The 26,789-nt window shown below is 41.2% G+C and overlaps 1 protein-coding gene across 3 annotated transcripts in view; it reads right to left on the bottom strand.

Annotated features, from left to right (window-relative positions):
• Window positions 1-26,789, bottom strand: part of matn4 (matrilin 4) — a 69,422-nt gene that overhangs the window by 36,785 nt on the left and 5,848 nt on the right. For all 3 annotated transcript variants that reach the window (XM_041783017.1, XM_041783016.1, XM_041783015.1), the window contains exon 2: window positions 6,073-6,216. In XM_041783017.1, coding sequence (XP_041638951.1) covers window positions 6,073-6,154 — 82 coding nt within the window. In that variant the 5' untranslated portion in view covers window positions 6,155-6,216. The remainder of the gene's footprint in view (window positions 1-6,072; window positions 6,217-26,789) is intronic.

The raw sequence follows: 26,789 nt of genomic DNA on the forward strand, positions 1-26,789 counted from the left end.
AATAATGAGTTAAAAGGAGGTAAAAGTGGCAGAAACATGCAAAAAATCATGAAAAGTGACTAAAATGGGCAAAAATCAGAAAAAAAGTGGGAAAATGGGCAAAAAATGGCATTTAGTTGCAAAAGGCAGCTTAAATGGGCAAGAAGTAGCAAAAGTGGACAAGAAATGCAAAAAAACAGGATAAAAGTGTCACAAAGGGGAGAAAAGTGACTAAAAGAAGTGGCCAAATTGGGCTTAATGGGGCAAAAACTGGGAGAAAATTGGCAAAAAAGGGTAGAAAGTGGCAAAAATGGGTGGGAAACAACCCAAAAATTAGTTAAAGGTGGCAAAAATGGTCCCAAAAGTGTCAAGGACTCGGAGAAAAATGTGTGAAAAGTGAATGAAATGGGCAAAAATCAGAAAAAGTTGGAAAAATGGGCAAAAAGCATAAAAGAGAGGCAAAATGGAAAATTAGTGGCATTTAATTGCAAAAGGCAGCATAAACAGGCGCAAAGTGGCAAAAAAGACGAGAAAGGGGCAAAAAATAGCAAAAATCTGGATTGAAGTGTCAAAAATGGGCTAAAAGCAGTAAAATGGAGTTAAAGTAGCAAAAAAATGCAAATAAGGGCAATGGAAATATTCAAACACAAACAGAGGCGGACATTCATGTGATTTGCAATGGAGAATTTCTGAAGTAAAATTTTCCTTTTAAAGGTTTTCTGGGGGAATAATATTTCAAATTAAGACATAAAAGAGCCACAAGTCATCACAAATGAGCCACATGTTGAGTATCACTGCTCTACACCATGTATCCCATTCAGGGTCATGGGGGTCATGGGGGACCGGTCTCAGGGTTGATATATGGAGATAAACTGCCAGCCATGCTCACATCCACAGCTATAGGATCAAGCAGCTTTGACCACTTGAATTGTTCAAATCTTCTCTTAAATGTGAAAAAGGTTGGAAAGCTCTGCACCAGATTCCTCCCAAACTTCAGCCTTTAGATTTTCTGGAGCTCAAAGAGCCCTTCATCTAAATTTGAATGTTGTTTCTATTGTTGCTTTTTCTAATAAATGGCTGCAGAATAATGTCCGCTGTGTCTTTATCCTGAGGGAAGCATCAGCTCATGTTTGACATTTATCTGTAAATGCGTGTCAGTTACACGCTAAAGTACTTCTTTCCTCTGTAAATGTGCAGACGTCTTTATTCTCCTTCTGTCTCTGGTTTAACTTTCACATTATTTACCACCTGAACTCTCTCCTTCATGACTTCAGCGCCTGGTTTTGTCTTTAAGAGGTCGGCCTCTTTGTGAACACGCTCCAGCGCTGAAACATCATCTCGGTTCAAACACACAGAGCTGCTGTCTGGGCCCTGAGCTGAGTCTGAGTTAGCGCTGTGCTTTTATCGTTGTTTGATTAATGAACATCCAGATTTTATTCACACAAACTGAGAATATCGTAGATTCACTGTCAGGAAACATGAGCTTGTGGGAGCGAGGTTAAATCCATCTGTAGCTTCAAACAGAGGAGAGTAATGGATGTTTTTGTAATGTCTCATAAATGCGTCTGATTCACTGTCTGAGATCATAACTCAACCTTCAGCTGTACAGTCCATGTAAAACACATCCAAATGTACAGATCTGATACGTCTCACAGCATGAATGTCCCAGGGGATGGGTCAGGTTTTTCAATTCAGGATGTATGAGGTGTTTAGGTGCTGCACAGCGGAGCAGTGGCTGGCCTCACAGGAAGAATGTTCCTGGTCTGAATTCTCCTTGTGCATGTGTGGGTTCTCTCTGGGTACTTCACAGTGCAAAAACATGCTCATTAGGTTAACAGGTGACTCCAAAATGCCCGTAGGAGTGAGTGTTTCTGGTTGATGTCAGCCCTGTGATTAACCCTGCCTACCACCCCAAAGATAGATCAGCTCCAGATCATGGACCGTCACCATCCCGGGACAAGCCTGGTAGATAACGGACGGACTGTTTTAGGCTGGTTAATTTTAACAACACTCCAATACTTTATCAAAACCACATGATTTAAAACAATACAGCCTATTTTGATGAGCAATGATATGAAATAGCAAAGAACCTACAAACACTACAGATATTGATCCATATTTCTAATCAAAGCCTGCTGCTCTGAAAAAGAGGAGGTGAGTCAACTGTACAAATACAGGGAAATGTTTCAGTACCGAATTATTATATGTAGATTGATATATATATATATATATATATATATATATATAGTGCTTAACAAATGTATTAGACCACCCTAACCAAAGTAAGGTTTCTGCCACAGCTGCCCTAAATTAACAGCATTGGTAATTACCAAAATCATTTTTGATGTTTCTGCAATGGTTAATACACCAATATGTAGAAGCTCTTTAACTAAAATGATATTTTTAACGCTAAAATATAATTATTATTGTTATCCATTAAATGTTTCACTTTTATTGATTTACAAAAAACTGAAAAAATAGTAAAGCACATTATTTCTTGATTAATATGTCAAATTATAGTTATTTACTTGCATTCCTGAACTGAAAAAATAGTTTTAGTGGTTGAATTTTATGCTTGATTCATTTCTGACTTCTCAGAGAAGCCCAGTGATCCGGCTCAAATTTGGGTATAAAAAGATGAATTCAGTTTGAAATTCCTTGTTCCTGTTCAAAATGGTAAAACATGGAGAGCTCACTGAAAATGAAAGAGTCCGCATTAAAGCACTTCATGATGCTGGATGGTCTCTGAGACAGATATGACAGGTGGTCTAATACATTTGTTAACCACTGTATATCTTATATATTTTACAGTTAGATGGTATGCAGGAGTTTGGCTGGGATTTGTGGTGGTGATTAACGACAGTTACCCCCTATAGATGTGGTTCTCAGCTGGTGGGTCGGGACCAAGGTTGTTTTAGTTAACTAAAACTAACTAAATAACTCAAACTAAAATTCAAAAATCAATTTAGTTAACTGAAACTAAATAAAAACTAGGCTTTACCTAAAAAAAAACAAAACAAACAAAAAAAACCTTTAACTGTATATTTTGCACTTACAAAACTAACTAAAATAAAATTAAAATGGAGAAAAAATATCCTTAGTTTTAGTCTTTGACACAACCATACTGACTGGCACCTACACCAGAGTCTGGGGAGTGTAAAACGGCCTGATCTGATTGGTTAAGACTTCACACAGTGGTAGTTTTATGTCTGGAGTTGTATTCAAACATCATCACTAAGTAAATAAGACAGTAAGTGAAGAGAAGCCTGTTTTAATATGGTTTTAAAAATGTATGACGCTCACTCAGCCCCGACATCTATCTGTAAAAAAAAAAAAAAAAAAAAAAAAAAAACTAATAAAAACTAAACTGAAATCGAACAAAGAAAGTGAAAACAAAAAAAAAAGAAAGAAAAGAAAAGAAAATAACAGAAGAGAAAGAATGAAAAATCCCAAACTATTGTAACCTTGTTTGGGACCCAAAGGTGGGTCGCAGAACCCGTTTCAATGGGTCCCAATTTTGTTTCTGGAAACAAAATTGCTTCGAAAATGTCAACAAAACTCTTTCAAAACAAGCTTTTTGTCTCTCATCTTTGATTTGTGGCATGTTTGCATTTTTGAGGTTCAAACTGGGATGTTTTTCATTAGATAAACCGGACTGGTCAAAAAAGATCAGAAATTAGGGTTGCAGTTTTCACTGAGTTGATGTTGGGCCCCAAGGCTGGACTAGTTGAGAACCACTGCCTCAGATTGTTTAACTTCATCGTGCATTAAGCACTCATGCTTGATTTATATCATACTGCCCAGCCAGAGAACAGATTTCATCTGACACACAATATATTTACAGGAGACAGCATATTTAAAAAACAATTATATGATCTTTTCATCTGTTAAAAAAAGCATGACTGGAGTAAAATACCAGCACAAATATCAATCATATGTCATGGCACTGATAAATTTGGCAGGTCAAATGAAGCCAGACTAGTGCCCAAATGAAGAGCTGTGAGAGCTGAAAGAACCGGCTCCTCTTGGTGAGCTGAGCTGAACGATCCGGATCACTAAAAAGAGCTGAAATTCCTCTGAGTAGTTTGTGATTATTTCTGCCATAGCAATCTCACCATTAGTGCTGTCCAACCGTCCTTTCATGAAGACACACCTCAGTTTCAGGAAACACAAACGCCGGCACCAAGTTAAGGCGCACTCACACTAGGCAATCTGCACTGTACGTGGGTACATTTGAGCCTAAAAGTCCAGTACATTTGGCCCTCTTCCGTGCTTGGATGCGGCATGCTTCCCTGGCTCTGGCACGGAAGGACAAGGTGGACCAAAGCATGGCACGAATGCAAATGAAGGAGCACAAGTGCGGGAACGTGACTTAACTCTGTGCTGGCATTTGTGTTCCATATATCATTCCAGGAAGTGTGAACTCCTCAGCGATGGGCATGTGATTCTCAGGATGCTTTTCTGAGCACAACACCTGCACCAGGTTACACAAATTAATACTGTAATCATACTACCTGCTTACGCCTGTTTATTCATATTACATTCTCTGATCCCAACATTTATAGCAAAAGTCAAAAAGAAAAGTAATTTCTTGTTAATTTGATTTCATTTCAGAAATGAAAACAAGAAAATGAACCATTTTTTTCATTATTTGTTATTCAATTATCAATCAAATAACAAATGAACGAATGAGACACGGATTTTTCATTACCGCTGACTTTGATTTCATTGTTTCACTTCATTCACTTGCTCATATACCTTGATATAAAAGACCATCCATCCGTCCATCTTCTTCCGCTTATCCGAGATCGGGTCGCGGGGGCAGCAGCCTAAGCAGGGAAGCCCAGACTTCCCTCTCTCCGGCCACTTCATCCAGCTCTTCCAAGGGGATCCCGAGGCGTTCCCAGGCCAGCTGAGCGACATAGTCTCTCCAGCATGTCCTAGGTCTTCCCCGGGGCCTCCTCCCAGAGGGACTTGCCTGGAACACCTCACCAGGGAGGCGTCCAGGAGGCATCGGACCACATGCCCGAGTCACCTCATCTGGCTCCTCTCAACGCGGAGGAGCAGCGGCTCTACTCTGAGTCTCTCCCAGATGGCCGAGCTTCTCACCCTATCTCTCAGGCAGAGCCCAGACACCCTGCGGAGGAAACTCATTTCAGCTGCCTGTATCCGCGATCTCGTTCTTTCGGTCACGACCCACCGTTCATGACCATAGGTGAGGGTGGGAATGTAGATCGACCGGTAAATCGAGAGCTTCGCCTTTCGATTCAGCTCTTTCCTCACCATGACAGACTGATGCAGAGACCGCATCACTGCTGACGCCGCACTGATCCGCCTGTCGATCTCCTGCTCCATTCTTCCTTCACTCGTGAACAAGACCCCGAGATACTTGAACTCCTCCACTTGGGGCAGGATCTCATTCCCAACCCGGAGAGGGCATTCCACCCTTTTCCGACTGAGGACCATGGTGGAGGTGCTGATTCTCATCCCAGCCGCCTCACACTCGGTTGCAAACCGTTCCAGAGAGAGCTGGAGGTCCCGGTCTGATGAAGCCAACAGGACCACATCATCTGCAAAAAGCAGAGACCTAATCCTGAGGCCACCAAACCAGATGCCCTCAACACCCTAGCTGCACCTAGAAATTCTGTCCATAAAAGTTATGAACAGAATCGTGACAAAAGGCAGCCCTGGCGGAGTCCAACACGCACCGGGAACTAGTCTGGCTTACTTCCGGCAATGCGGACCAAGCTCTGGCACCAGTCATGCAGGGACCGAACTGCCCTTATTAGGGCAGTTATATAAAAGACTTTGAATGAAATTGAAAATGTTGACCTAGCAAAATTTCCTGATTTTCAAACTTGTTTTTTGAGTCTGATATTGAAGCCCTGGTGCACAGAGCAGAATGAATGCTGATAAAGCCCAGGTCTTAAAACAACACCATCTCTTTAAATTGTAGACATGTATTTCATGTGCAGCAGTCTGCTTTCTATATCTTTAAACCACTTAAATAAGTGATAAATCATGAGTTATTTTCAGGACGTCCATGTGAACGAGGCTTTCCTCCTGTTTTTCTCACAGTATCGGCAGACTGACCTGCTTTGGGCCGGGCGTTGGCGAGGACTGCCAGGCTGAGCAGAATGAAGCCACTGAGAGCTCGGAGCTGTCTCATCTTCATCCTGATGATACCGATCAGCAGACGGGTCGCTCACAGCTGGACCGGACTGGAACGGGATCAAACTGAGAGAGAAAGGGGGACAGGAGAGAGACAGAGAGATGTTAAAGGGTTTTTCATGTACTGTATATCAGATGGTACAAACGCTCAGGCATGGAGAGATGTGGACAGAAGTAGGAAAGAGACTCCTGTACGTTTGTGACCTCTGTGGTCATGCCAGTGCCAACGCTGAGGGATATTCCTGCCCTAGTTGTGTTTGTGAAGTGATCATAAGGTGGATTACAGCGCCGTGTTCAGAGGGACATTCCAGTCCGGCCCCGTCGTAAAACACTCGACTGCCAACACCTGGATAAGGTGAGCGGTAATTCTAGTAATAGGAGCCTGTGGGTAAACACACACGCTCACTAATCATCCTCTGTGTGTGTGTGTGTCAGCCTCTCTGAACGCCGTCAGCAGCAGAGATAATGATCATGTTTATGTTCAGGCACACATTCAGCTCAAACAGACTCCATCAGGAACTGTTCAGGTCTGAAGAAGTCGTTTCTGTCCTCATGACAGCTGCAGACTGAACGTTTTAGTCTCTGAACCTCTGGGCCGTAATTCTGCTGTCAGACATGTCATCCAGCTCTCTGCATGCTGTATCAGAGTGTCTATCAGTCTCTACTCTACTTTATTTCAGTCATATCATTAATCTATTGATATTCTTACCCAGCTTGGTGGCTCAGATCCCAGCAGGTGTAGACTTCATGTCAACAGTCTGTCACTGAGCAGCTGAAGCAGAAAACTCAGACACCAACAAAGTCCTTGAAATGTGAAAACGTTCTTGCTGTTCCTCTGCTATGACCATTTCATTTTCAATGTATCCCATGAACCCGGGCCAGGTCATTGGGTTTTGTTTTTTCAGAGTGTGGTATGAAGCAGCAGTGACCATTCAGTTCATCTACATGGTGGTGGAGTATCTGTGTTTGTGAAAACAGGCCTCAAGAGTCCAGTGAGCAACGTGAACACAACAGTACACTTTTAGCTGAGTCAGCCGTTTCAACACCACTGACATCAGACTGAGAACCGGCCCACAGCGAGACGTTTTAGAAATCACCCTGGGAGGAGTTTTACAAAAGACGTGTTTATTTCAACATCTTTAACCCTTATGAGCAGCAGCTCTCTCGTGTGTTGAGGCGAGGTAAATCTGGGTGTGTCATGAGAATTTGTACAACCACACATTTTTTACTAGAAGTATACAACAACTTCAGGTGCTGCCCACGCAGCAACCTCCGGTCCTGAAAAATGAAGCAAATGTGAAAGAGCAAAAAACTGCAATACAGCGAGTGTCCACTTGAGGCTGGCTGCAGGAACACTGGGAGTTCTGTCTGAACAGCTGCTAAGCAGCTGTTTTTTTTACCTTGCAAAGCAGATGGATACGCCCATTTCCTTGTTTTTCACTGGCGAATCTATCTTGCAAAGCTCCCGTTTGAACCGTTTGGACCCGGTCAGAAAGTGACAGGACCAACTGGCGATGAGGGGCAGTACTTTCAGGCACGGCAGAGTTGTGACGTAAACAAGCAGCAGTAAGAGGGGGTACAACTATGGTGGAAGAACTTAGCATGGACGCTGCTAAAGCGTAAGTTTTATCAGAACTTGACAACAATTCTTCGTTAAAAGAACAAAGAACAGCGGTGAGTTGTTTTCTTTTCAAAAACAACAAAAGTCGAGTACTTACATGTCTATAGTCACCATGTTTCGCGTTATTCCCCATAGCTGAGCACGCGCAGCTGGATAGCTGCTACGACACGTGTTTTGTTGCTCTGATTGGCCCGTAGAGATGTGACAGACAGAATGTTCATCAAATCACACTCCTAGTGTTTTTTTCAAAGCCTCTGCCTTTTCTCAAACATTTCTTTTTGAAGCTTTCCCAGATGGATGTGTGAAACAAACCCATCTGGCGTGTCAGGTTACGTTTTTCTTTACACTAGAAATAAACTGGTTCACAGCCTGGTTCAAAAAAACCAAACATGTCCCTTTAGTTAATGTCTTCATGTGCTCTCACTGTACGGGGGGGATGAATCTTTTTGTACCACAATCGTTTAGATTAAATCTAGGAAAAACCTCACTGCTGACTGATTGGTGCGTCTCATTTGACTGACAGATAGCTTGACAGGCAGAAGCTATGTTTCTGTCAACCAGAGTGCTAGCTAGCTACCTGACAGGAAGTCGAGTTAGTGGGTGGGTCGTTAGATTAGTCCAAAGTTGAGACTGTGATTTCATTAAGGAGTCTGCCACGGATTGGCTTCAAAAGCTTTTTGAGTCCGCCTATTGTAAGCAGACGACTGATGTCACACAGGGTTTGTCCAGTTCTTTCTAGAGTCTATGGCTAACGCATGTGTTAACAAGGCTGTTTAATATGAATAAAGTGTGACTGGAGATCTATGGTGTCATTCCAGTAGATAAAAATTGCCAAGTACCCTCTGGGGCAGCCTTCCACTGGAGGAAACATTGCAAAGTTCCCTTTAGAGCAAACTTAAGGCCCAGGGACCAAATCCAGCCCGTGGTGCAGTTATACCCGGCCCACAATATATTCTAATTTGAAATGGCCCGCAGGTCTGAGGTCTGCAGATTTCCTTCAGTATAGTAGTACTAGTATAGTATTTAAATTTAGCATCGAAGATTTAAAATATCCTTTGTTAAGTCATAAAAATGTGAAAAGTAATGAGTAAAAATAATGAGATAGAAAGTAAGGAATGGGGGAGAGAAATGAATTAGTGTTTTCATTTAATATTTTAAATTTGCATCTCAAAATTATGACTTAAACTGAGGTTTTTTTTTTACTTTTTAGCTTATATTGTGAACTTTTAGATTGCAATTTTAAATTTCAAGTCATATTTTGAAATTTCAAGTTCATGATTTCAAATTTAACCTCTTATTTTGCCCTTTAACTTTGATTTTAATCCCATATTTTGACTGTTATGTTCATGATTTAGAATTTTATCGCATATTGTGACCTTTTAGATTCACAATCTTTTAAACTCAAATTTGTTTTTTTTTTCTCCTATTTTTACTTTTTTCATTTCCTCACATTGATTTTTAATCTCATATTTTGACCTTTTTAAAGTCATTTATTTTATCTCATATTTGGAATTTAAACACATGATTTGGGATTTTATCTTATTTTGTCCTTTAAACTTGTGATTTTTTACTTTCTATCTCATATAATTGCCTTTTGAAACCATTTTTTTTTACTCTTTGTTTTTGTGTTTTGACCCTTTGAACTAATTTTGACTTTTTATCTCAGATTCTGAGCCTTTAAACTTGTCATTTTGACTTTTTTTTTAATATTAAAATCATTCATCATTAGTTTCTCTCCCCCTTAATTAATTACCTGTGAAGATAAGGTTTAGAGTTTAAGGTTAAATGTTGACCCTGTTAGGCCCTCAGGTTAGACCTAAATTCAGATTTAGGTCCCTGCTGTGATTGAGTTTGACACCCCGGCTTTAGAGCATAACTGAAGTGAAACAATCTGTAAATATCATTTTATTTCTCTGCAGCATGGCTCTGTTACTCTGTTTATTCACTCTGCACACTCTTTCTTCTTTGACCGCTCTCTCTCTGCAGCTTTAGGGAGAAAATATGACTACATTAGGATTGGGTGGCATCAACTGTTGAATAACTCTTTAATCCTTGTCTAAATTTTCCCTTGGTTTATGGTATCACTGAAAACTTACTGAAATTCATGCAAGAAACCACTCAGGCCAAGAACCTGTTGAGCATGCTGTAGGTGAGTAGAGCTTGCACCTCTCGGTGTGATTCATGAAGCTCTCTGGGGATGCTGGAAGTGGTTTACAGCTGCACACATTCACTGGTGAACATTAGGTCAGAGGATCACATGAAGTTTGTCTCTTCTTCCCCCCCTCTGTGCCAATAACACACACACTCTCTCTTTTACATGCCGTTGGTCTTGCTTCATGAAGATGTACATCTGCAAGCTTCATGGTAAAAACGTCTTGTGCTGCTTCATCTGAAAGGCTGATGAAACATTGCTGATGTGATTAAGACCTCAGTGCATGTGCCTCAGTGATGAGCTTCATCCTGCTGAGTTCAGTTAAAGCCGGGGAGTCAAACTCAATCACAGCAGGGGCCAAAATCTGAATTTAGGTCTAACCTGAGGGCCTAACAGGGTCAACATTTAACCATAAACTGTCAACCGTGTTTTTACAGGCAATGAAGTTTGGGGGAAATTAAACAGTGATGATAAACAATTAAGATTTCTGAAAAAAAAAAAAAAAAAGTCAAAACGATTGAATATCACAGCACCAATGTTACTGTGTGCCCATGTCAAATAAATGCTAAATTAATTAATTAATTCATTAGTTTAAAGGCTCAAAATCTGAGATAAAAAGCCAAATTTATAAGTCTTTAGGGTCAAAATACAAAATTAAAATTAAAATTAAGTTTTTTAAAAGGTAAATATATGAGATAGATTACAAAATCAAGAGTTTAAAAAGTCAAAATAGAAGATAAAATTCAAAATTTTGACTATAAAGGGTCAAAATATGAGATGAAATTCTTGATCAGGTGTTTAAAAAGTGAAAACATGGGATTAAGAGTCAAAGTTTGGAGTTTAAAGGTCAAGATTTGATTTGAAATAAAAAAAAATGTGAATCTAAAAGGTCACAATATGAGAGAAAAGGTTAAAAATTGTGAATTTAAAAGGTCAAAATACAAAATAAAAATTCAAAATCCTAAGTTTCAGTCAATCTTGGGATGCAAAATGAAAATACAAAATGGAAACAATTTTTTTCAGACTTTTATTACTTAATAGGAATTTTTTTTATCTTCAAGATTAAATTTACATTTTTAAACTGGAGGAAATCTACAGACCTCATAACAGCAGGCCAATTCAAGTTAAGATATGATCTCGCGGGCCACATTTGGCCCCTGAGCCTTGAGTTTGACACCTGTGAGTTAACGCATTCATTTAATTCATCACCACTGATTCAACCCCAGGAAGACAAATAGAAGCATTCTGAAGCTGTGCTTTACCTTAGCTTTTATAAGAATGGTTAGTAATGTTACAGTTAAACTTGTGGAGGATCATAGCAGTGTCATCAAGTGTGTGAGAGTGAGTGTGTTAGGCATTGGACAAATTATCCCTGAATCATTACGACTTTTTTTAATCACTTTTACAGCATCTTCAAACACTGGCATCGATGCTGCTGCCAGAAACAGACACACATTCTGAAGGCTTTTGTTAAAAACATGCCAACATTTTTTAAATGTTGTCCACTCCTGCTCCACCCCTCCTCCCACCCATCCTCCTGTGGTCAATTCAGGCTCCAGAGAATCTTCATGCCTGTAAAATTCAGTGATTGATGTCACGGCAGCGACGTCCGTTATTTATACAGCCTGTGGTCCGCAGAGCGGTCCCTTCAGGTTTTATCTGTCTGACAGAGTCGGCGGTCTGAGATCATCTCTGGCTCTGGTCTCAGCCTGCAGACGGAGTGAGGACAAAGACTCTTTTCTCTGTTTGTGCCTCTGTTTGTCTCGTTGTCTTTCTCTTTCTGTCATATTTGAATTTTCAGGAGAATCTCTGCAGTGAACAGAAGGTCGGCCAGAGAGCATATTTCATGATCTTGTGTTTTCTAAAGAAGCCAGAACCCTGGTCCTGTACGTTTCTGGCACTGACCACAGTCTCAGGTTTAGTCAAAGATCCAGTCTAACCCCTATTCCTGGATCCGCCCACGGGTTTCACATGAACGATAGACTGGGTTTTAGGAGTCTCTTGATAGTATAAGTCTTTATAGAACAGACGCAACAGCTCTGAATGTATGCTGATGAAAATCCTTCATACTGACAGAAATCCAACCATGAATGTGGACAAAATATGCCTCTTCACCTTTAATAACAATGGACTGCTCAATGATCATAAAGAACTGAAGAAATGCTAAAATAAATCAGTCTACTTGTTAATAATGGATTATCAGCTTCTAAATTAGACATCCTGGTGAATTATTTCTAAGGAGAAAGAGCTCAGAGTTTCAATATTACAACTATAATGGATTATTATTTCTCATTATATTACAAATACATAGACGATAACTCAAGAGCAATTCAAGGGGTTTTCTTCAACACTGGCTCAAAGATTAACCGTAAAGATATTGAAGGTCATAAGTGAAAGGTCAAGGTCAGTGGACTTCATGTTCATTCTTCCTTTCAGCGCATTTTTTGAAGCACTATCTCAAGAATGATTAGAGGGATTTTCTTCAAATTCATGCAAAATGTTATGACAGATTTTCTTCAAATTAAAAATTTGCTACGATGAAGCATGTGCTCATCAGATTTTGAAGGTCATGAGTGAAAGGTCAAGGTCATTAAGGCTTATGTTCATCCTTTGGTCTTGAACACAACATCACAAGAAAACCTAGACAGATTTCCTCAGACTGTGCACAACTCTCCACTAAGACTCAAGGACATATTATAGAATTGGAGGTCAAAGGTCAAGGCTCAAGTCATTCCCTTGCTTCTAACTGTGATATTTTACTCATGGCCTCAAATTTCTTGCTTATAATTTTTCAAGCAAATGTTGAATGATTTTTGTCAGTTTTGGCACAACCCCACACTTGGACTTGAGGGTGAACTGATAAGGTTTGAGGCAGGGCAAAGCAAGTTTATTTGTATAGCACATTTCAGCAACAAGGCAATTCAAAGTGCTTTGAGGTCAGAGGTTGTTTTGCTGTGTTTCACTTAATCTGAGTTAATTCTGAGTTGCCAGTCAGAAAGTAAATCAAAAATGTGCCCTTAACTCAGAATCTTGACTTGGAAACTTGGAGCAACTTCAGCAGCTGCAGTAACTGGAACGTATTCAACTGGGGTGTGAAGGCTGACTTCAGAGGTAAATGAATGCAGCATTCTGACCCCCATACTCACACCTAGCTCAGTATTCCAGGGTTTATATTAAAACATCTACAGCGCCATGAAAATGTAGTTCCCCCTTTCTGATTCCTGATATTTTTTTGCATATTTATCACGCTTAGATGTTTCGGATCATCAAACCAATTTTAACATCTCACAAAGACAACCAAAGTAAATACAAAACGCAGTTTCTAAATTATGATTTTATTTATTAAGGGGAAAAAAAATCCAAACCTAACTAGCCCTGCATGAAAAAGTAATTGCCCCCTTGTTCAATCATGATTAACCACAGTTCTTGGAAAGCTGAGTTCAGTTTCACTGTCCACACCCAGCCCTGATTACCGCCAGATTTGTTGAATGAAGAAATCACTTAAATAGAAGCTGTCAGACAAAGTGAAGTAGGCTACAAGATCTAAGAAAGAAACTCATCATGCCACCATCCAAAGAAATTCAAGAACAAATGAGAAACAAAGTGTTTGAAATCTATCAGTCTGGAAAAGGTTACAAAGACATTTCCAAGGCTTTGGGACTCCAGCGAACCACGGTGAGAGCCATTATCCACAAATGACAATCATAAACTTCTGTTTTTATTTACGTTTGCACAGCAACCCAACTTTTTTGAAACTGGGCTTTACATATTGTAACTTTTAATGTTTTATCATCGATATAAACATGGTCTTTGGAAAACATCTCTCATCAAAAGAGAGAAATCAGATGAAACTGTGGTTAACCTTCCCATCCTGGAGACTTTGTGGGCGTGTCTCTGCAGATCTGACTGGACGGAGTAGAGCCTGAGACTTTAACCAGGACATGTCTGCGTCCATGCTTGTGTAGGACAAAGACTCCTCAGTATATTAAAGGGTAGTAGCTAAGCTCCCCCAGCCCCCTCCCCTTTTCCTGTCTCCCTCCTGGTCCAAACAGCGAACAATAATCCACTAGGAACCCTCTCTCAGCGTGGGTCACAGAGCGACACATGTTCTAAAATTATCCACAAAGAGAATCATTGAGCTGGGAGCTTTTCTGGTTAAACGTTTCATTGACAGGTCGGAGGTGAGGCTGCTGTTTGTGCTGACTCAGTGATTTCACTCTGGGTTTGTTAATTAAAGGTTAAATTTAGAGATGGAGATCCTATTTCCTTTCATTAAAACCCTAAACAAACACAAACCCGGTCTGTTCTCTTTATTACACTTTTAACCCTCAAACTTTCAACGTATACATCCACACAGGCTTTACCTCACAGAACTCCAGCAGGACAGTATGATCTTATTAACTGAATGACCTCTTTATTACTGCTTAAACCTGCTTTTTAATGTCAAATCACAGAGAAATCTGGAAATCACACGTGACACAGAGGCTGAAATGTTGTTTAAAGGAGTCAAACAGCAGCAGTGATTGTTGATGCTGGCATGAATGTGAGATTTCAGAAACAAATGATCTGTTTCTGTTTCTGTAAAGGTCTTTTCATGTGCAGGCAGTAAAAACAAACAGCTGGATTTCTAACACACTGACTTATTAGAGCAGAGAGGTGGGTGGATACACTGGAGGTCTGTCAGCTGCATCCTGAGTTTCCAGCTGTTGTATCACGGTTTATGAAGCTGAACTTTTACAAATAAACAGCAATAAAGCACGTTTTATCCATCATCCCTCCATCCAATCATCCGTCCATCCATCCATCATCCATACATCTAACCATCCATCCATCCATCCTTCCACCATCCATCCTTTCACCCATCATCCATCCATCCATCCATCCATCTAACCATCCATCCATCCATCATCCATCCATCCATCCATCCATCCTTCCACCATCCATCCTTTCACCCATCATCCATCCATCCATCCATCCATCATCCATCCATCCATCCCCCCATCTATCCATCCGTCCATCCATCCATCATCCATACATCTAACCATCCATCCATCCATCCTTCCAACATCCATCTATTCATCAATCATCCATCCATCCATCCATCCATCTAACCATCCATCCATCTAACCCTCCATCCATCCATCTATCCATCCATCCATCCATCCATCCATCCATCTAATCATCCATTGATCTAATTATCCATCCATCCATCCATCCATCCATCCATCCATCTAATCATCCATCCATCCATCCATCCATCCATCCACCCTTCTAACCATCCATCCATCCATCCATCCATCCATCCATCCATCCATCCACCCTTCTAACCATCCATCCATCCATCCATCCACCCTTCTAACCATCCATCCATCCATCCATCCATCCATCCATCCATCCATCCACCCTTCTAACCATTCATCCATCCATCCATCCATCCATCCATCCATCCATCCATCCACCCTTCTAACCATCCATCCATCCATCCATCCATCCATCCTTCCACCATCCATCCATTCACCCATCATCCATCCATCCATCCATCCATCTAACCATCCATCCATCCATCATCCATCCATCCATCCATCCATCCTTCCACCATCCATCCTTTCACCCATCATCCATCCATCCATCCATCCATCATCCATCCATCCATCCCCCCATCTATCCATCCGTCCATCCATCCATCATCCATACATCTAACCATCCATCCATCCATCCTTCCAACATCCATCTATTCATCAATCATCCATCCATCCATCCATCCATCTAACCATCCATCCATCTAACCCTCCATCCATCCATCATCCATCCATCCATCCATCTATCCATCCATCCATCCATCCATCCATCCATCTAATCATCCATTGATCTAATTATCCATCCATCCATCCATCCATCCATCCATCCATCCATCCATCTAATCATCCATCCATCCATCCATCCATCCATCCACCCTTCTAACCATTCATCCATCCATCCATCCATCCATCCATCCATCCTTCTAACCATCCATCCATCCATCCATCCACCCTTCTAACCATCCATCCATCCATCCATCCATCCATCCATCCATCCACCATCCATCCATCTATCCAGACTACATCTCTTAATGTCCATTTAAAATGAGACGTTTAAATCTTCAATCAGAATGAATTTAATCTAAAAAACAATGACTAATGTAACCACAGCTACTGTCTTCAAAACATTTCTCTAGGAATCAATCACAGAGACGACGTCCATGTTCTTTTTTCATTTAAGATTTATACGTCTCATTTAAAGCTCACTGGATTGTAGAGAGGACATGTGAATGTTCTTTTCTATTAGACGTGTTTGAAAAAAGATGTGACAGAGGTGTAAAAACATCTTTCCTGAAATGCTGATATATGAGTGAATAACCTCCAGTCAGTGTTGTTAGAGGATGAAATCAGACTCTGAGTTTAGAACTGAGACATTAAGGGGACATCCATCCTTTCCTCCAAACAGGGACCAGTTAGAAAAATAGAAGACATGAACATCATTTCCTCGTCATGTAACTGTCAGGTCTGGGTTTCCTTTCACTGCTGGAGTAAAACATGGATGTATTTAGCAGACACACATCCTCCCTGACGCCCCCTCCACCTGCAGACAGGTCCACGAAGAAGAGGAAGTCTCACCTGAGACGACTTCACTGGGAGGACTGCTGAACACATTAAACTGCACAACACATTTACACTGCAACACGCACACCCACACATACATCCCCCCCCCAACACACACACACACACACACACACCCCCACACACACTTACACACACACACAGGACTCAGCTGTTTATCAGATTAAAGATTTATTCAAGGGAAGTAAGGCTGCAACTAGAGACAGTTTTACTGTTGATCTGGATCTATTTTTGTGGTTTAATCTGTGAAATGTGAGGAAAAAGAAGCAGGAATAGACCTCGTATGTTTTTATTGAAATGTCAGCAGCAGGGATCAGTCATCTAAGTTAGAACAGACACTTCAGACACTGATCATTATCACTGTTCGACAGTCTTAGCTGTGTATTCTCAGACCTCCTACAGGGGGCAGTGTCACCTGATAACAGGAGCAGAAAATACATTTTTTAGGAGACGACATATTTTTACTTCCTAAGGAAGTTAATTCACATACATTATGCAGCTGATCTTTCATACTACAAACAAATTCAGAAACTCTTCATAACAATATTCAGCATCAGTAAAGCACTAGTGAAAACTATGCTCATCATTTAAAAAGACTATGAGGGGCGCTAAGATGGCCTGGTGGTCGGGTCATGGCCCGGGTTCAGGTCTGGCCTTTGGCTCCATTACTGCATGTCTCATCCCCACTCTCACACTGCTGTGTCTGATTCTATCCACTGTCCTCCTCTGTCAATAAAGGCATTAAAAACAAAAATATATTTAGAAAAAAAAGAAAAAGGACTTTAATTATAAACAAATTATAAATTATAAATGCTTTATTGATGCATCACAGTTGTTAGGGTTAGGATTATTAATATTTTACTATTGAATCAATAAAACTTTATTAGCTGTGTTTAGAGGTGACATAAAAATGTTTGTAGATGACAGATTTATTTTTTTCTAATGTTAAAATCCTGTAGTTTATTGCTGTCAAATGACTGGAAGTTTTAATTTTGATTAATCTCAGAATTGGCTGATCATTAATCTCCATTTTTTATTCTGTTTAAAAGTTCCATTATTTTGCACTTTAAACCTTCATTGTTTTAATTTGTGATTTTATACTGACTTAAACAAAATGAAGAGAAGAAGGACATTTGTTAGATCAATAAAAGGTTTGACTTCTGTACCAAATATCAAATATTTTGAGTGCACACATGCGTCAGATCCAAGCTATTTTTGGTGCAAAATGGGAATCAACAATAAGAAGACAGTGTGATGATCTTTCTCAGCCAAAGTCTGAAATTTTCCCTCCACAGCTGTGCCACTGAGGGCCATGAGCATGCATGTAAGAGAGAGAGAGAGAGAGAGAGAGAGAGAGAGAGAGAGAGAGAGAGAGAGAGAGAGAGAGAGAGAGAGAGAAACACCAGAGAGGGAGATGAGCGGGGAAGTTGGCTGTCCAGTTGTTTTTCATTTGGGGCTCAACTCTAAATATTCTGGGCTCATGTCGGCGCCCTCTGGAGCCCTGAGGTGTGTTCACACAGAGGAGTATACTCAAATGTGGTACTGTCACACACCTGCCTACTGGATGGGAGACAGAGGGCTGTAGACTGGGGTCACTCTGAGCAGCATGTATGGAAATCTGTGGATATTGTGTCTGAAACATTTTTAAATCACAACCTTCGTCCTGAACTCACAGACACGACCTCCTCCCTCAGTAAAAAGCCTCTGGCATTTAAAAAAAAAGCCGGCTATGGCCCAGACTCTCAGGATGTGACAATGAAGTTTGTAAACTTTATGCAGATTCTGCAAATAATGTTTTTTGCTCCCTGACAGCTGTGAAAACTCAGAGGCAGTTCCATATAGACCAGCTAGAGTTCTTCTTTAGGGCTTCATTTTCAGCCATGAATACCTGCTCCACAGCAGAAGGGGAGGGATGAGAGAGCACAGATATATACAGCTAGAATGAACTTCTCCTGATCTCTCAGCTTTAGCAGAGAAATTCTATTTGTTCACAATCTGGGACCCTCCTATCACTCGCCCTTGTTTGAACACAACCTGATGATGTTTTATTCACTTCATCTTAAGAGTTCATGGTTAATAAAAGCTTTAATTCTGTTGAGGATGACAGGGTTTTAAATGCTGGATTCATATTTTGAACTAACGGGACTCACAAAAAGATCGGGGCTTTTACCACGGCTGCTTTGAGTGAAGGAGGATGACTGACCTCCAGCAGCAGCAGCTGAAAACCTAACAGTTTTAAACCAGCAGACAGAGAGGATTCACAGTGTTGATGTTCTTACCACTCTAGCTGGCAGTTCAATTACATAATAACTAGTTATTAGGGATGTAACATATCAAAATCTCACTGTTTGGTATTTATTGCGGTATAAACATATCTTAGATGAAGACTTAGGAAAAAATGGCATCGGCATTTATTAAACAACAGTTGCACTTTAAATATTACAACATGTGTAAAAAAGTGATCTAAGTGCCATAGTGTTAAAATGACTGAAGGAGCTGTTTTATCAGCTTTATTAGAGGTTTCTCATCTTCTGTTTTCTTGTTTTCAGGCATTAAATTTTAACTTAGAAGCTCTCTGGTTGAATAAAGGGTTGATGGAAATAAAAACCTCACTCATTAATTATATTTTGAGTCCAGTTTAAGCTAAGAATAAGTCTTTTCTCTCCAAGTATGATGTATTTGTAATTTTGAAGTGTGCTGGCCCGTCTATCAACACTCAGAGCCAAAGCAGAGTTAGAAAAACAAAACTTATAATAAATAAAGATGATTTGGATCGATCGTCGTTTTTTTCTCTGCTCCATTGGTTTTGACTGATGTGACTTCAACCCAGTTTCTCTGGACTCAAATATAAAGTCCAGCCAATAGAGCTGTGTCAGTGAATTTTTACAGATGATTTCATCTGACGGTTGTATGGTGCAGTAAATACGCTCCAGCATGAATCATATGGAGAAGGCTTTCTTGGAGTGGTCACTGTAACGGCTGGTTTTTATTTGTTGTTTTTCTCTGTACTGTCTGATAGAAAACACAGGCTTCACGGTGAGTCCTGCTGTTTGTTTCAGCAGATTGTAATGATTGCAGCAGGCTGACAAAAAACACAGAGACCCACAAACAAACAGAGAGGCATTCAAAGTCTCCTAAATGAAAACAGACGTTTGATTTCTCTGTGGTTTTAAACTTCTACAAACTCAGTCTAAAGAAAGGTTGTATTCATGTTTGTCTCCTTGTACGTGTCTTTTTTATTTCCATAGCTGGAGGAAAACTTAAATTAAACCAAAATTAAATGGCTGTTGTCTGAATGACAACCAGAGGAGAAGATTCATACCGATCTCTTAAGTCTGTTCAGTGGAAGAAGACCAACAGCACAGGATAAAGAAGGAAAGATCAGTCTACATCTGCAAAATGTGAAAAAGAAGAAAAGAAGTAGAACACTACAACATAAAGCCTGTAGCCAGGTGGGTTCAAAACCAATGCGCTCCCTGCAAAAGCCCCAGAATAAAATCACTTTTATGTTTAGTAACGTATCCAGTCAGGTATGGGAGCATATGCCGAGTCAGCACTTTGCCTTGGTCCTGTTTTGCTCTGGCCTCCTGATGGCCACAGGTGCACAGGCCCTGGAAAGCACGCTATTATACCCAGCAGCTGACCCTCTCCTGAGCACATCTGCGTTGGACACACGGTCTTGCCAACGATAGCCAAAAACGTGCCAAAGAGAAGTCGTCACAAAGCAGTCCAGCTGCTGCCTCTGGCCATAGTCAGCATCCAGGCCTCACAAGACTATAGTAAAAGACTCTGACTTTGGTCTACATGCTGACCAACGAACCCATCCCGTGTGTGAGTCCCAGGCTGTGGTCGTGATGTCATCCTCACAGTCAGCTGATCGATGGATTACGCTGCCAAGGCGGGTGAACTGCTCGCCAACTTCCACCCTCTCACCGTTCACAGACACAGATTCTATGGTCCAAGGCATGTCTGGATCTTTGTGTTTTTTTCCAGGAGACGTGCACTCTCAATGTTTCAGTCTCCTCACTCAGTGAGTTAGGAGCCCCCACAAGGACATCTACAGTCTCTGCAAGATCACAGCATCATCAGCAAAGTCCAGATCACTGGACTTCACCAAATGACACTCCACAGTTCACTGCCCTGGCTACCTGCCCCATTATCCAGTCCATACAGGTACTAAAGAGCAACTGGGAAGAAGTCAGAGGTGGAGCCACCAGACTTCACAGCACTCTCTGGACCAGTTTACAGGGCAGACATCAGCTGGATGAACGAACATGGGATCCTAAGTAGCTCCAGAATCCTCCAGAGGACATCTCAACTGATCAAGTCAAATGCCCTCTGGAAGTCAACATGAGCTGCAAGCAATCCTCTGTGAATTCTCAAAGTGCTCAGTGAGGACCCGAAGAACCAGGATGTGGTCTACTGTAGACCATAGGTGTAAAGCCTGACTGTTCAGGCTGCTGGAGCAGCAGATCACAGATAGTTGTTACAGTCCCACACATCACCCTTTTTCTCCCAGACTGGAACTTTTTCTCCCAGACTGGAACAACGCCCCCCCCTCTTCTGCCGGTAGAGATGATGCAATGAGGGCATGGAACCACAGGAGGGAGGTTTCACCTCCTGCCTTGAGTATCTCAGTCTGGATCCTGCATGTGCTTGGTCCCAGCTTTCAGGTTGTTCCCTGCCTATAGAGCCTCAGGAGGGTCCACGCTAACTGTGTCTGTGTCTGTGGGATCCATTAGGAGCTCTGATTAGAAAAAATAAATGTGTCCTTTTAAATAACAACAGCCTACAATCCTACACTCATCCAACATTTCTGACCATGACTTGTGCTGAAACCTTTGACCTCTGCTGCAACATACAAATTCTGGTTGTTATCTAAGTTTGTCAGTTACTTCCTCATTTGTAAATGAGAAAGTCGTCCAAATGTCAAACTTGCCTGAGATTATCTTTGTGTTGTAAAAAGAGCGACATTCATTTTCCTTGTTAATCCCACTGTGACCAGCACTTTCTAACCAGTACCCTGTGAGGTTTATGACTTCCAAATTGCAGCAACAGTTCCACCTGTTCCTGAATATGTACCACATTTATCTACTGACTAAAATAACAGATTTTGATCATTGCATTATAAGACTAGCGATATGAAATCAGAATGTTCCTTCAGATAAATCTGTCTTAGAGCACCCTTGTAGAAATGATTAAATCTGTTAAAAGCACCAGTCATAGACTGCTCTTCTCAGTTGCCTTCAGTTTTTCTGACAGCCTCATACTACCCCCCACTCAGCATCTCCTGGAGAAGGGGAATCAGTGAGACAGACTAACTTCTATCAGTGAAGACTTTGTGACTCGTCTGTACTTGTGCTGCTGTCAGGTATTATCCATTATCCTGTAACTGCTGCTTGTGTTCAGCTGTAAACACTACTCTCACATTCAAGCTCCAACAGTGACGGATCGGTTTGACACCGATATAAAAACTAGTGCAGTCTGTGACTTATTCACTCAGAGAAACACAAACGCTTTAGAGATATGTGACCAAAGCCAGATAAAGTTCCTGCAAGTCAGCATTCCGGTGGTTGAGAAAAATGGATACAAAGTCGTTTTCTTCAAAATGATCATTTTTCTTTTTTTCTCATTTTATGCTAGTCCGACATTTAAACTACTCATTTGATGAAAAGAGTAGCACAAATGTGATATTTAAAAGCATTAATTTTGTGTTTTAAAATGCCCTATTCTCGCAGTTGCTGCAAGGATATTGAGGGGAGGGGAAAGCGAACAGAACAAACAGGAACTAGAAGTTAACATTCATATGACCATATCTTTGTAAAATATGATCAGATTAAGGTGTATGATACACCATTTGAAAGTTTGGAATCTACACTTTCATAATGTGTAAAAAACTCAAAAATGACCTCGGACGACTTGCAGGACTTTTTACCAGCTTTGGTCACATATCATGTGGCTGTGACATCCTGGAAATGTAACCATGCAGCTAATAAATCTAAAACTAAAGCTGATTGGTCCGGTGGTTCTCTGACCAAGAAGAAGTCTGAAGCTTTGCAAGACAGAGGCACCTGATGACAGACACAAATGCTGAACATTTAAGCAATGTTTAAAGACTGCATGCAAAAATTCACATCTTAAAGAGATGTGCACTTTATATATCTGCTATTAATGTTACCTGACACGCCAGATGGATTTGTTCCTCACATCTATCTTTGATATAGAGGGTTTGGGAAAGGGCAGAGCCTTTGAAAACAAAAACTCGGAGTGTGATTGGATGAATGTTCTGTCTGTCACATCTTTACAGGCCAATTGGAGCAACAAAACACGTGACATAGCCGCTAACGAGGAGTAAACTCCATATAGAGCTGCATAACGCCGCGAACCATGGTGACTGTAGACATGTCAGTACACGACTTTTGTCTTTTTTGGCAAGAAAACAACTCACTGCTGTTCTTTGTTCTTCTTTTAACAAAGAAATGTCATCAAGTTCTGATAAAACTGACGCTTTAGCCGCACCCACGCTAATCTCTTCTGCCATGATCATACCGGCCTCTTGTTGCTGCTTGCTTACATCATGACTCCGCCGCGCCTGGAAGTACTGCCCCTTGTTGCTCATTGGTCCCGTCACTTTCTAATGGTTCAGACGGGAGCTTTGCAAGATAGTTTCACCAGTGAGAAACACGGAAACAGGCAGATCCATCTGCTTTGCATGGTTACTTTTAATGCATGTGCACTGCGTGGACTTTTTTAGTCATTTTGTCTGAAAGAAATTTGGATCTTTTTGTTTCCTCTGTGACTCTGAAAGTTAAGATTTTGTGCATTTTCCCTGCCATCTGAGAGTAAATACAGAAAATCTCTATTCCAGGTCATCTGTGGATAAAATCTAAACATTTGGCTCTTGGAAATCCTGTTTTTGGAAGTGAATGATGAAAACAAGTATTTGTTGCAGGCCAAAATGAGAACAATCAATAACAAAGAGCAGCTGTCACAATCAAAAGGAAGTTAACGTTTAAACAGCCTGGAGGGATGAGCTGGATGTTTGTGAGGAGAGAAAGGTGAATGTGGGAAACCTGCAGGTCTGCAGCAGGTGACTATCTCCTTAATCACACAAACACATGGAGACGTGGTCAGATAACCGCTCCAGGAGGGAGAGCAAACACGCAGACATGAACACTAGAATATATCTGACACTACAGCCTCTCTGACTGTACACTGACTGTAAACTGAGAGGCCACCTCCTGCTTTCTGGTTGGCTGTTTGACCAAAGACTTCTCGATATGAGCTGATTTAGATAAAACTTAAAGAGGACGCTGAAACTTTGAGGCTATACAACGACTGGATACAAACTGAAGCTACAGCAACATCAACCTGGAGGATGAAAACAACGGGAGGAATTTAACCCAAAAAGCTTCAAGAAGACAGTCTGAATTCAGGTCAGATCCAATAAAGAAACACAAAAAAACCCCTTACTGTTAATATTTGTGCTTCCTTTGCCAAACTAAGAGAGCAGCAGATTATAAATTAGATTAAATGAAAGCACTGGGGGGTATTTGTGAGTTCTCCTGGTCTATTTTTAAACAGTGTGCTGGTTTAAGGACAGATGTTTGGGTTTATTACATTCAGCTTGATTTACACTTGTTCACTGTGAGTCCAACAGACCATCACGCTGCAGCTCAAAGCCAGCCTGATGTTTAGTCAGCAGATGTTTTAATGGATTCAAGCATGCTGATTGCTTTGTTTTATTCTCATAGCATTGTCATCCAGTCCCCATTATTTATGAACAATGGATGATGATCACTATTTTAAGTCAGCATTGATTGTTGTGCAGCTCTGACTCAGGTGTGATCTTTCTGTTGTCAAAGCAGACCATGGAGTGGAGGAACGGCTCCTCTTAACATCAGCCGAGACTTCGGCCACCATGGATGAGCTGGACATCAGAGAAGAAGGCAGGAAAGGTGAAGAACCCGGCCAACAGGTGTTGTCTGCAGAGTCTCTCCCATCTCTTGGTGGCCTCTCTAACCAGTCTCCTTCTTGCAAGCTCAGATTTACACATTTGGCATATTCCTTCATTTCTTCGTGATGGATTTAACTGAACTCTGGGGGATGTTCAGAGCCTTGGAAATGTTTCTGTCTCCATCCCCTGACTTAGACTTTTCAATAACCTTTTCTCTGAGTGTTCCTTTGTCTTCATGGTCAAGGTCAGTCACGTTAAAGCCTTTGTTCGCCTCTTTTTGTTGCCCTTCATGTGATCATGTGATTGAAAGCCATGAACTGGTCTATCACTGTAGAAACTAGGGCTGTCAGCATCCATGATGCCATTATGAATCATAGGCCGAATTCACACCAGAGCTGTTTGGTCCGCTTTAAACAAACTCTGGTCCATTTTACCAGATAGTCCGGTTCGTTTGGAGTGGTGTGAAAGCTCACACGAACTCTGGTGCGGACCAAACAAGTGGACTCTGGTCCAATTAAAAACAGGGGGTCTCGGTCCGCTTCCAAACGAACTCTGGTGAGGTTTGTTTGAGGTGTGAAAGCAAAGCAGACCCACTTGTGAAGCAAAGGCAGGAAGTGGAATAAAGCAGAATCATACACAGATTTATATGTGATTTAATACGCTCAAATACATGTCCGTACCTCACTTGGCGTCTTTGTAGCCATAGTAACACGTTGCAGTCTGTGCTGATTTATGTAAAGAACAACATGCCAGACAGCTCACCGCCTTCAGTGTTTTTAATTGTTTACATGGGAAAAAAGCCTGGCGAAGGAGATGCATTTCTGGTTTCATCTTCTTCTATGCCTTCTTTTCTTCTTGGTTGCTGTTTGTTTGTGGAGAAAGTGCCCCTAACGGGCAGAGGTTGTAGGTGTTCAGCCGGTTTGGTCTGTTTGACCAAGAGCAGTGTGAATACGAAGCAAACCAAAGGAAAGTGCAACAATGTTGCCATTTCTGTTCCAAAACGGACCGAGTCCCCCGGACTATCAGGTGTGAAAACGACCATAGTTAGAGCATTCATTCTCTCGTCAACCTCCTGCCTTATTGTCCCTTCAGCATACTTTGGTTAATCCATGTCAGCATGATGTAAACTTACCCCACCACAGCTCCTTAAAGTCTCATTTCACTTTAAAAACTCACAGACAGCTCAGTGGATGAGTAAGAAGGCTTCTGAACCTTCTGATATCAAATGTTACCTTTTCCCTGTTTCTTTTTCTGTGGTTAGGTCAAGTCATTTACTCTAGAACTAGGGCTGAATGATTTGCAAAAATAATCTAAATGGGATTTTTTTCCCCCATGTTGCAACTGCAATTTAATATGCCATTATTCTTAATACAATACAATACAATACAATAGCTTTATTTATCCCCGAAGGGAAATTCATTTGTCTGGGTCTCATCTGTTTACAGTAGAATTATATAGTCTTACTGCTGAGGGTATGAAAGATCTTTTAAATCTTTCTGTCCTGCAGCGCAGGGATAGGAGCCGTCCACCACTGTTGTTTCTCTGGTCATTTAGGGAGATATGAAGTGGATGATCCATGTTCCTCAGAATGGCCTCCACCTTCTTCATTGGGCATTTGTCCACCTCATCCTCCAATGAGTTCAACTTGATTCTGACCACAGAGCCAGCTTTTTTCACCAGTTTGTTCAGACGCCTTGCATCCTTGTGTTTTACACTGCCTCCCCAGCAGACTGCAGCATAAAACAGAACACCTGCCACCACAGACTGATAAAACGTCTGCAGCATCTTACTGCAGATGTCCATTGATCGGAGTCTTCTCAGGCAAAAGAGGCGGCTCTGCCCCTTTTTGTAGATGGAGTCTATGTTTTTAGACCAGTCCAACTTATTATCCAGGTGTACACCTAAATATTTATACGATGCCACCACCTCGATGTCCATACCACAAGTGTTCACTGGCTGAAGAGGGGGTTTGGATCTGCAGAAATCTATGATCATTTCCTTTGTCTTTGAGGTGTTGAGTAGGAGGCAGTTTTTGCGACTCCAGTCACTGAAGGCACTTATCAGATCCCTGTATTCAGCTTCTTGTCCATTTCTGATACATGCCACGATAGCAGTGTCATCCGAGTATTTCTGGATGTGGCAGGACTCAGTGCTGTATTTGAAGTCTGATAATATAATGGAGCCAGGACTGTTCCTTGTGGAGCCCCTGTCCTGCTCATTAATGTCCCAGAAACACAGTTCCCCAACCTGACA

Source organism: Cheilinus undulatus, linkage group 3, assembly GCF_018320785.1.
Source record: "Cheilinus undulatus linkage group 3, ASM1832078v1, whole genome shotgun sequence".
Lineage (NCBI taxonomy): Eukaryota > Metazoa > Chordata > Actinopteri > Labriformes > Labridae > Cheilinus > Cheilinus undulatus.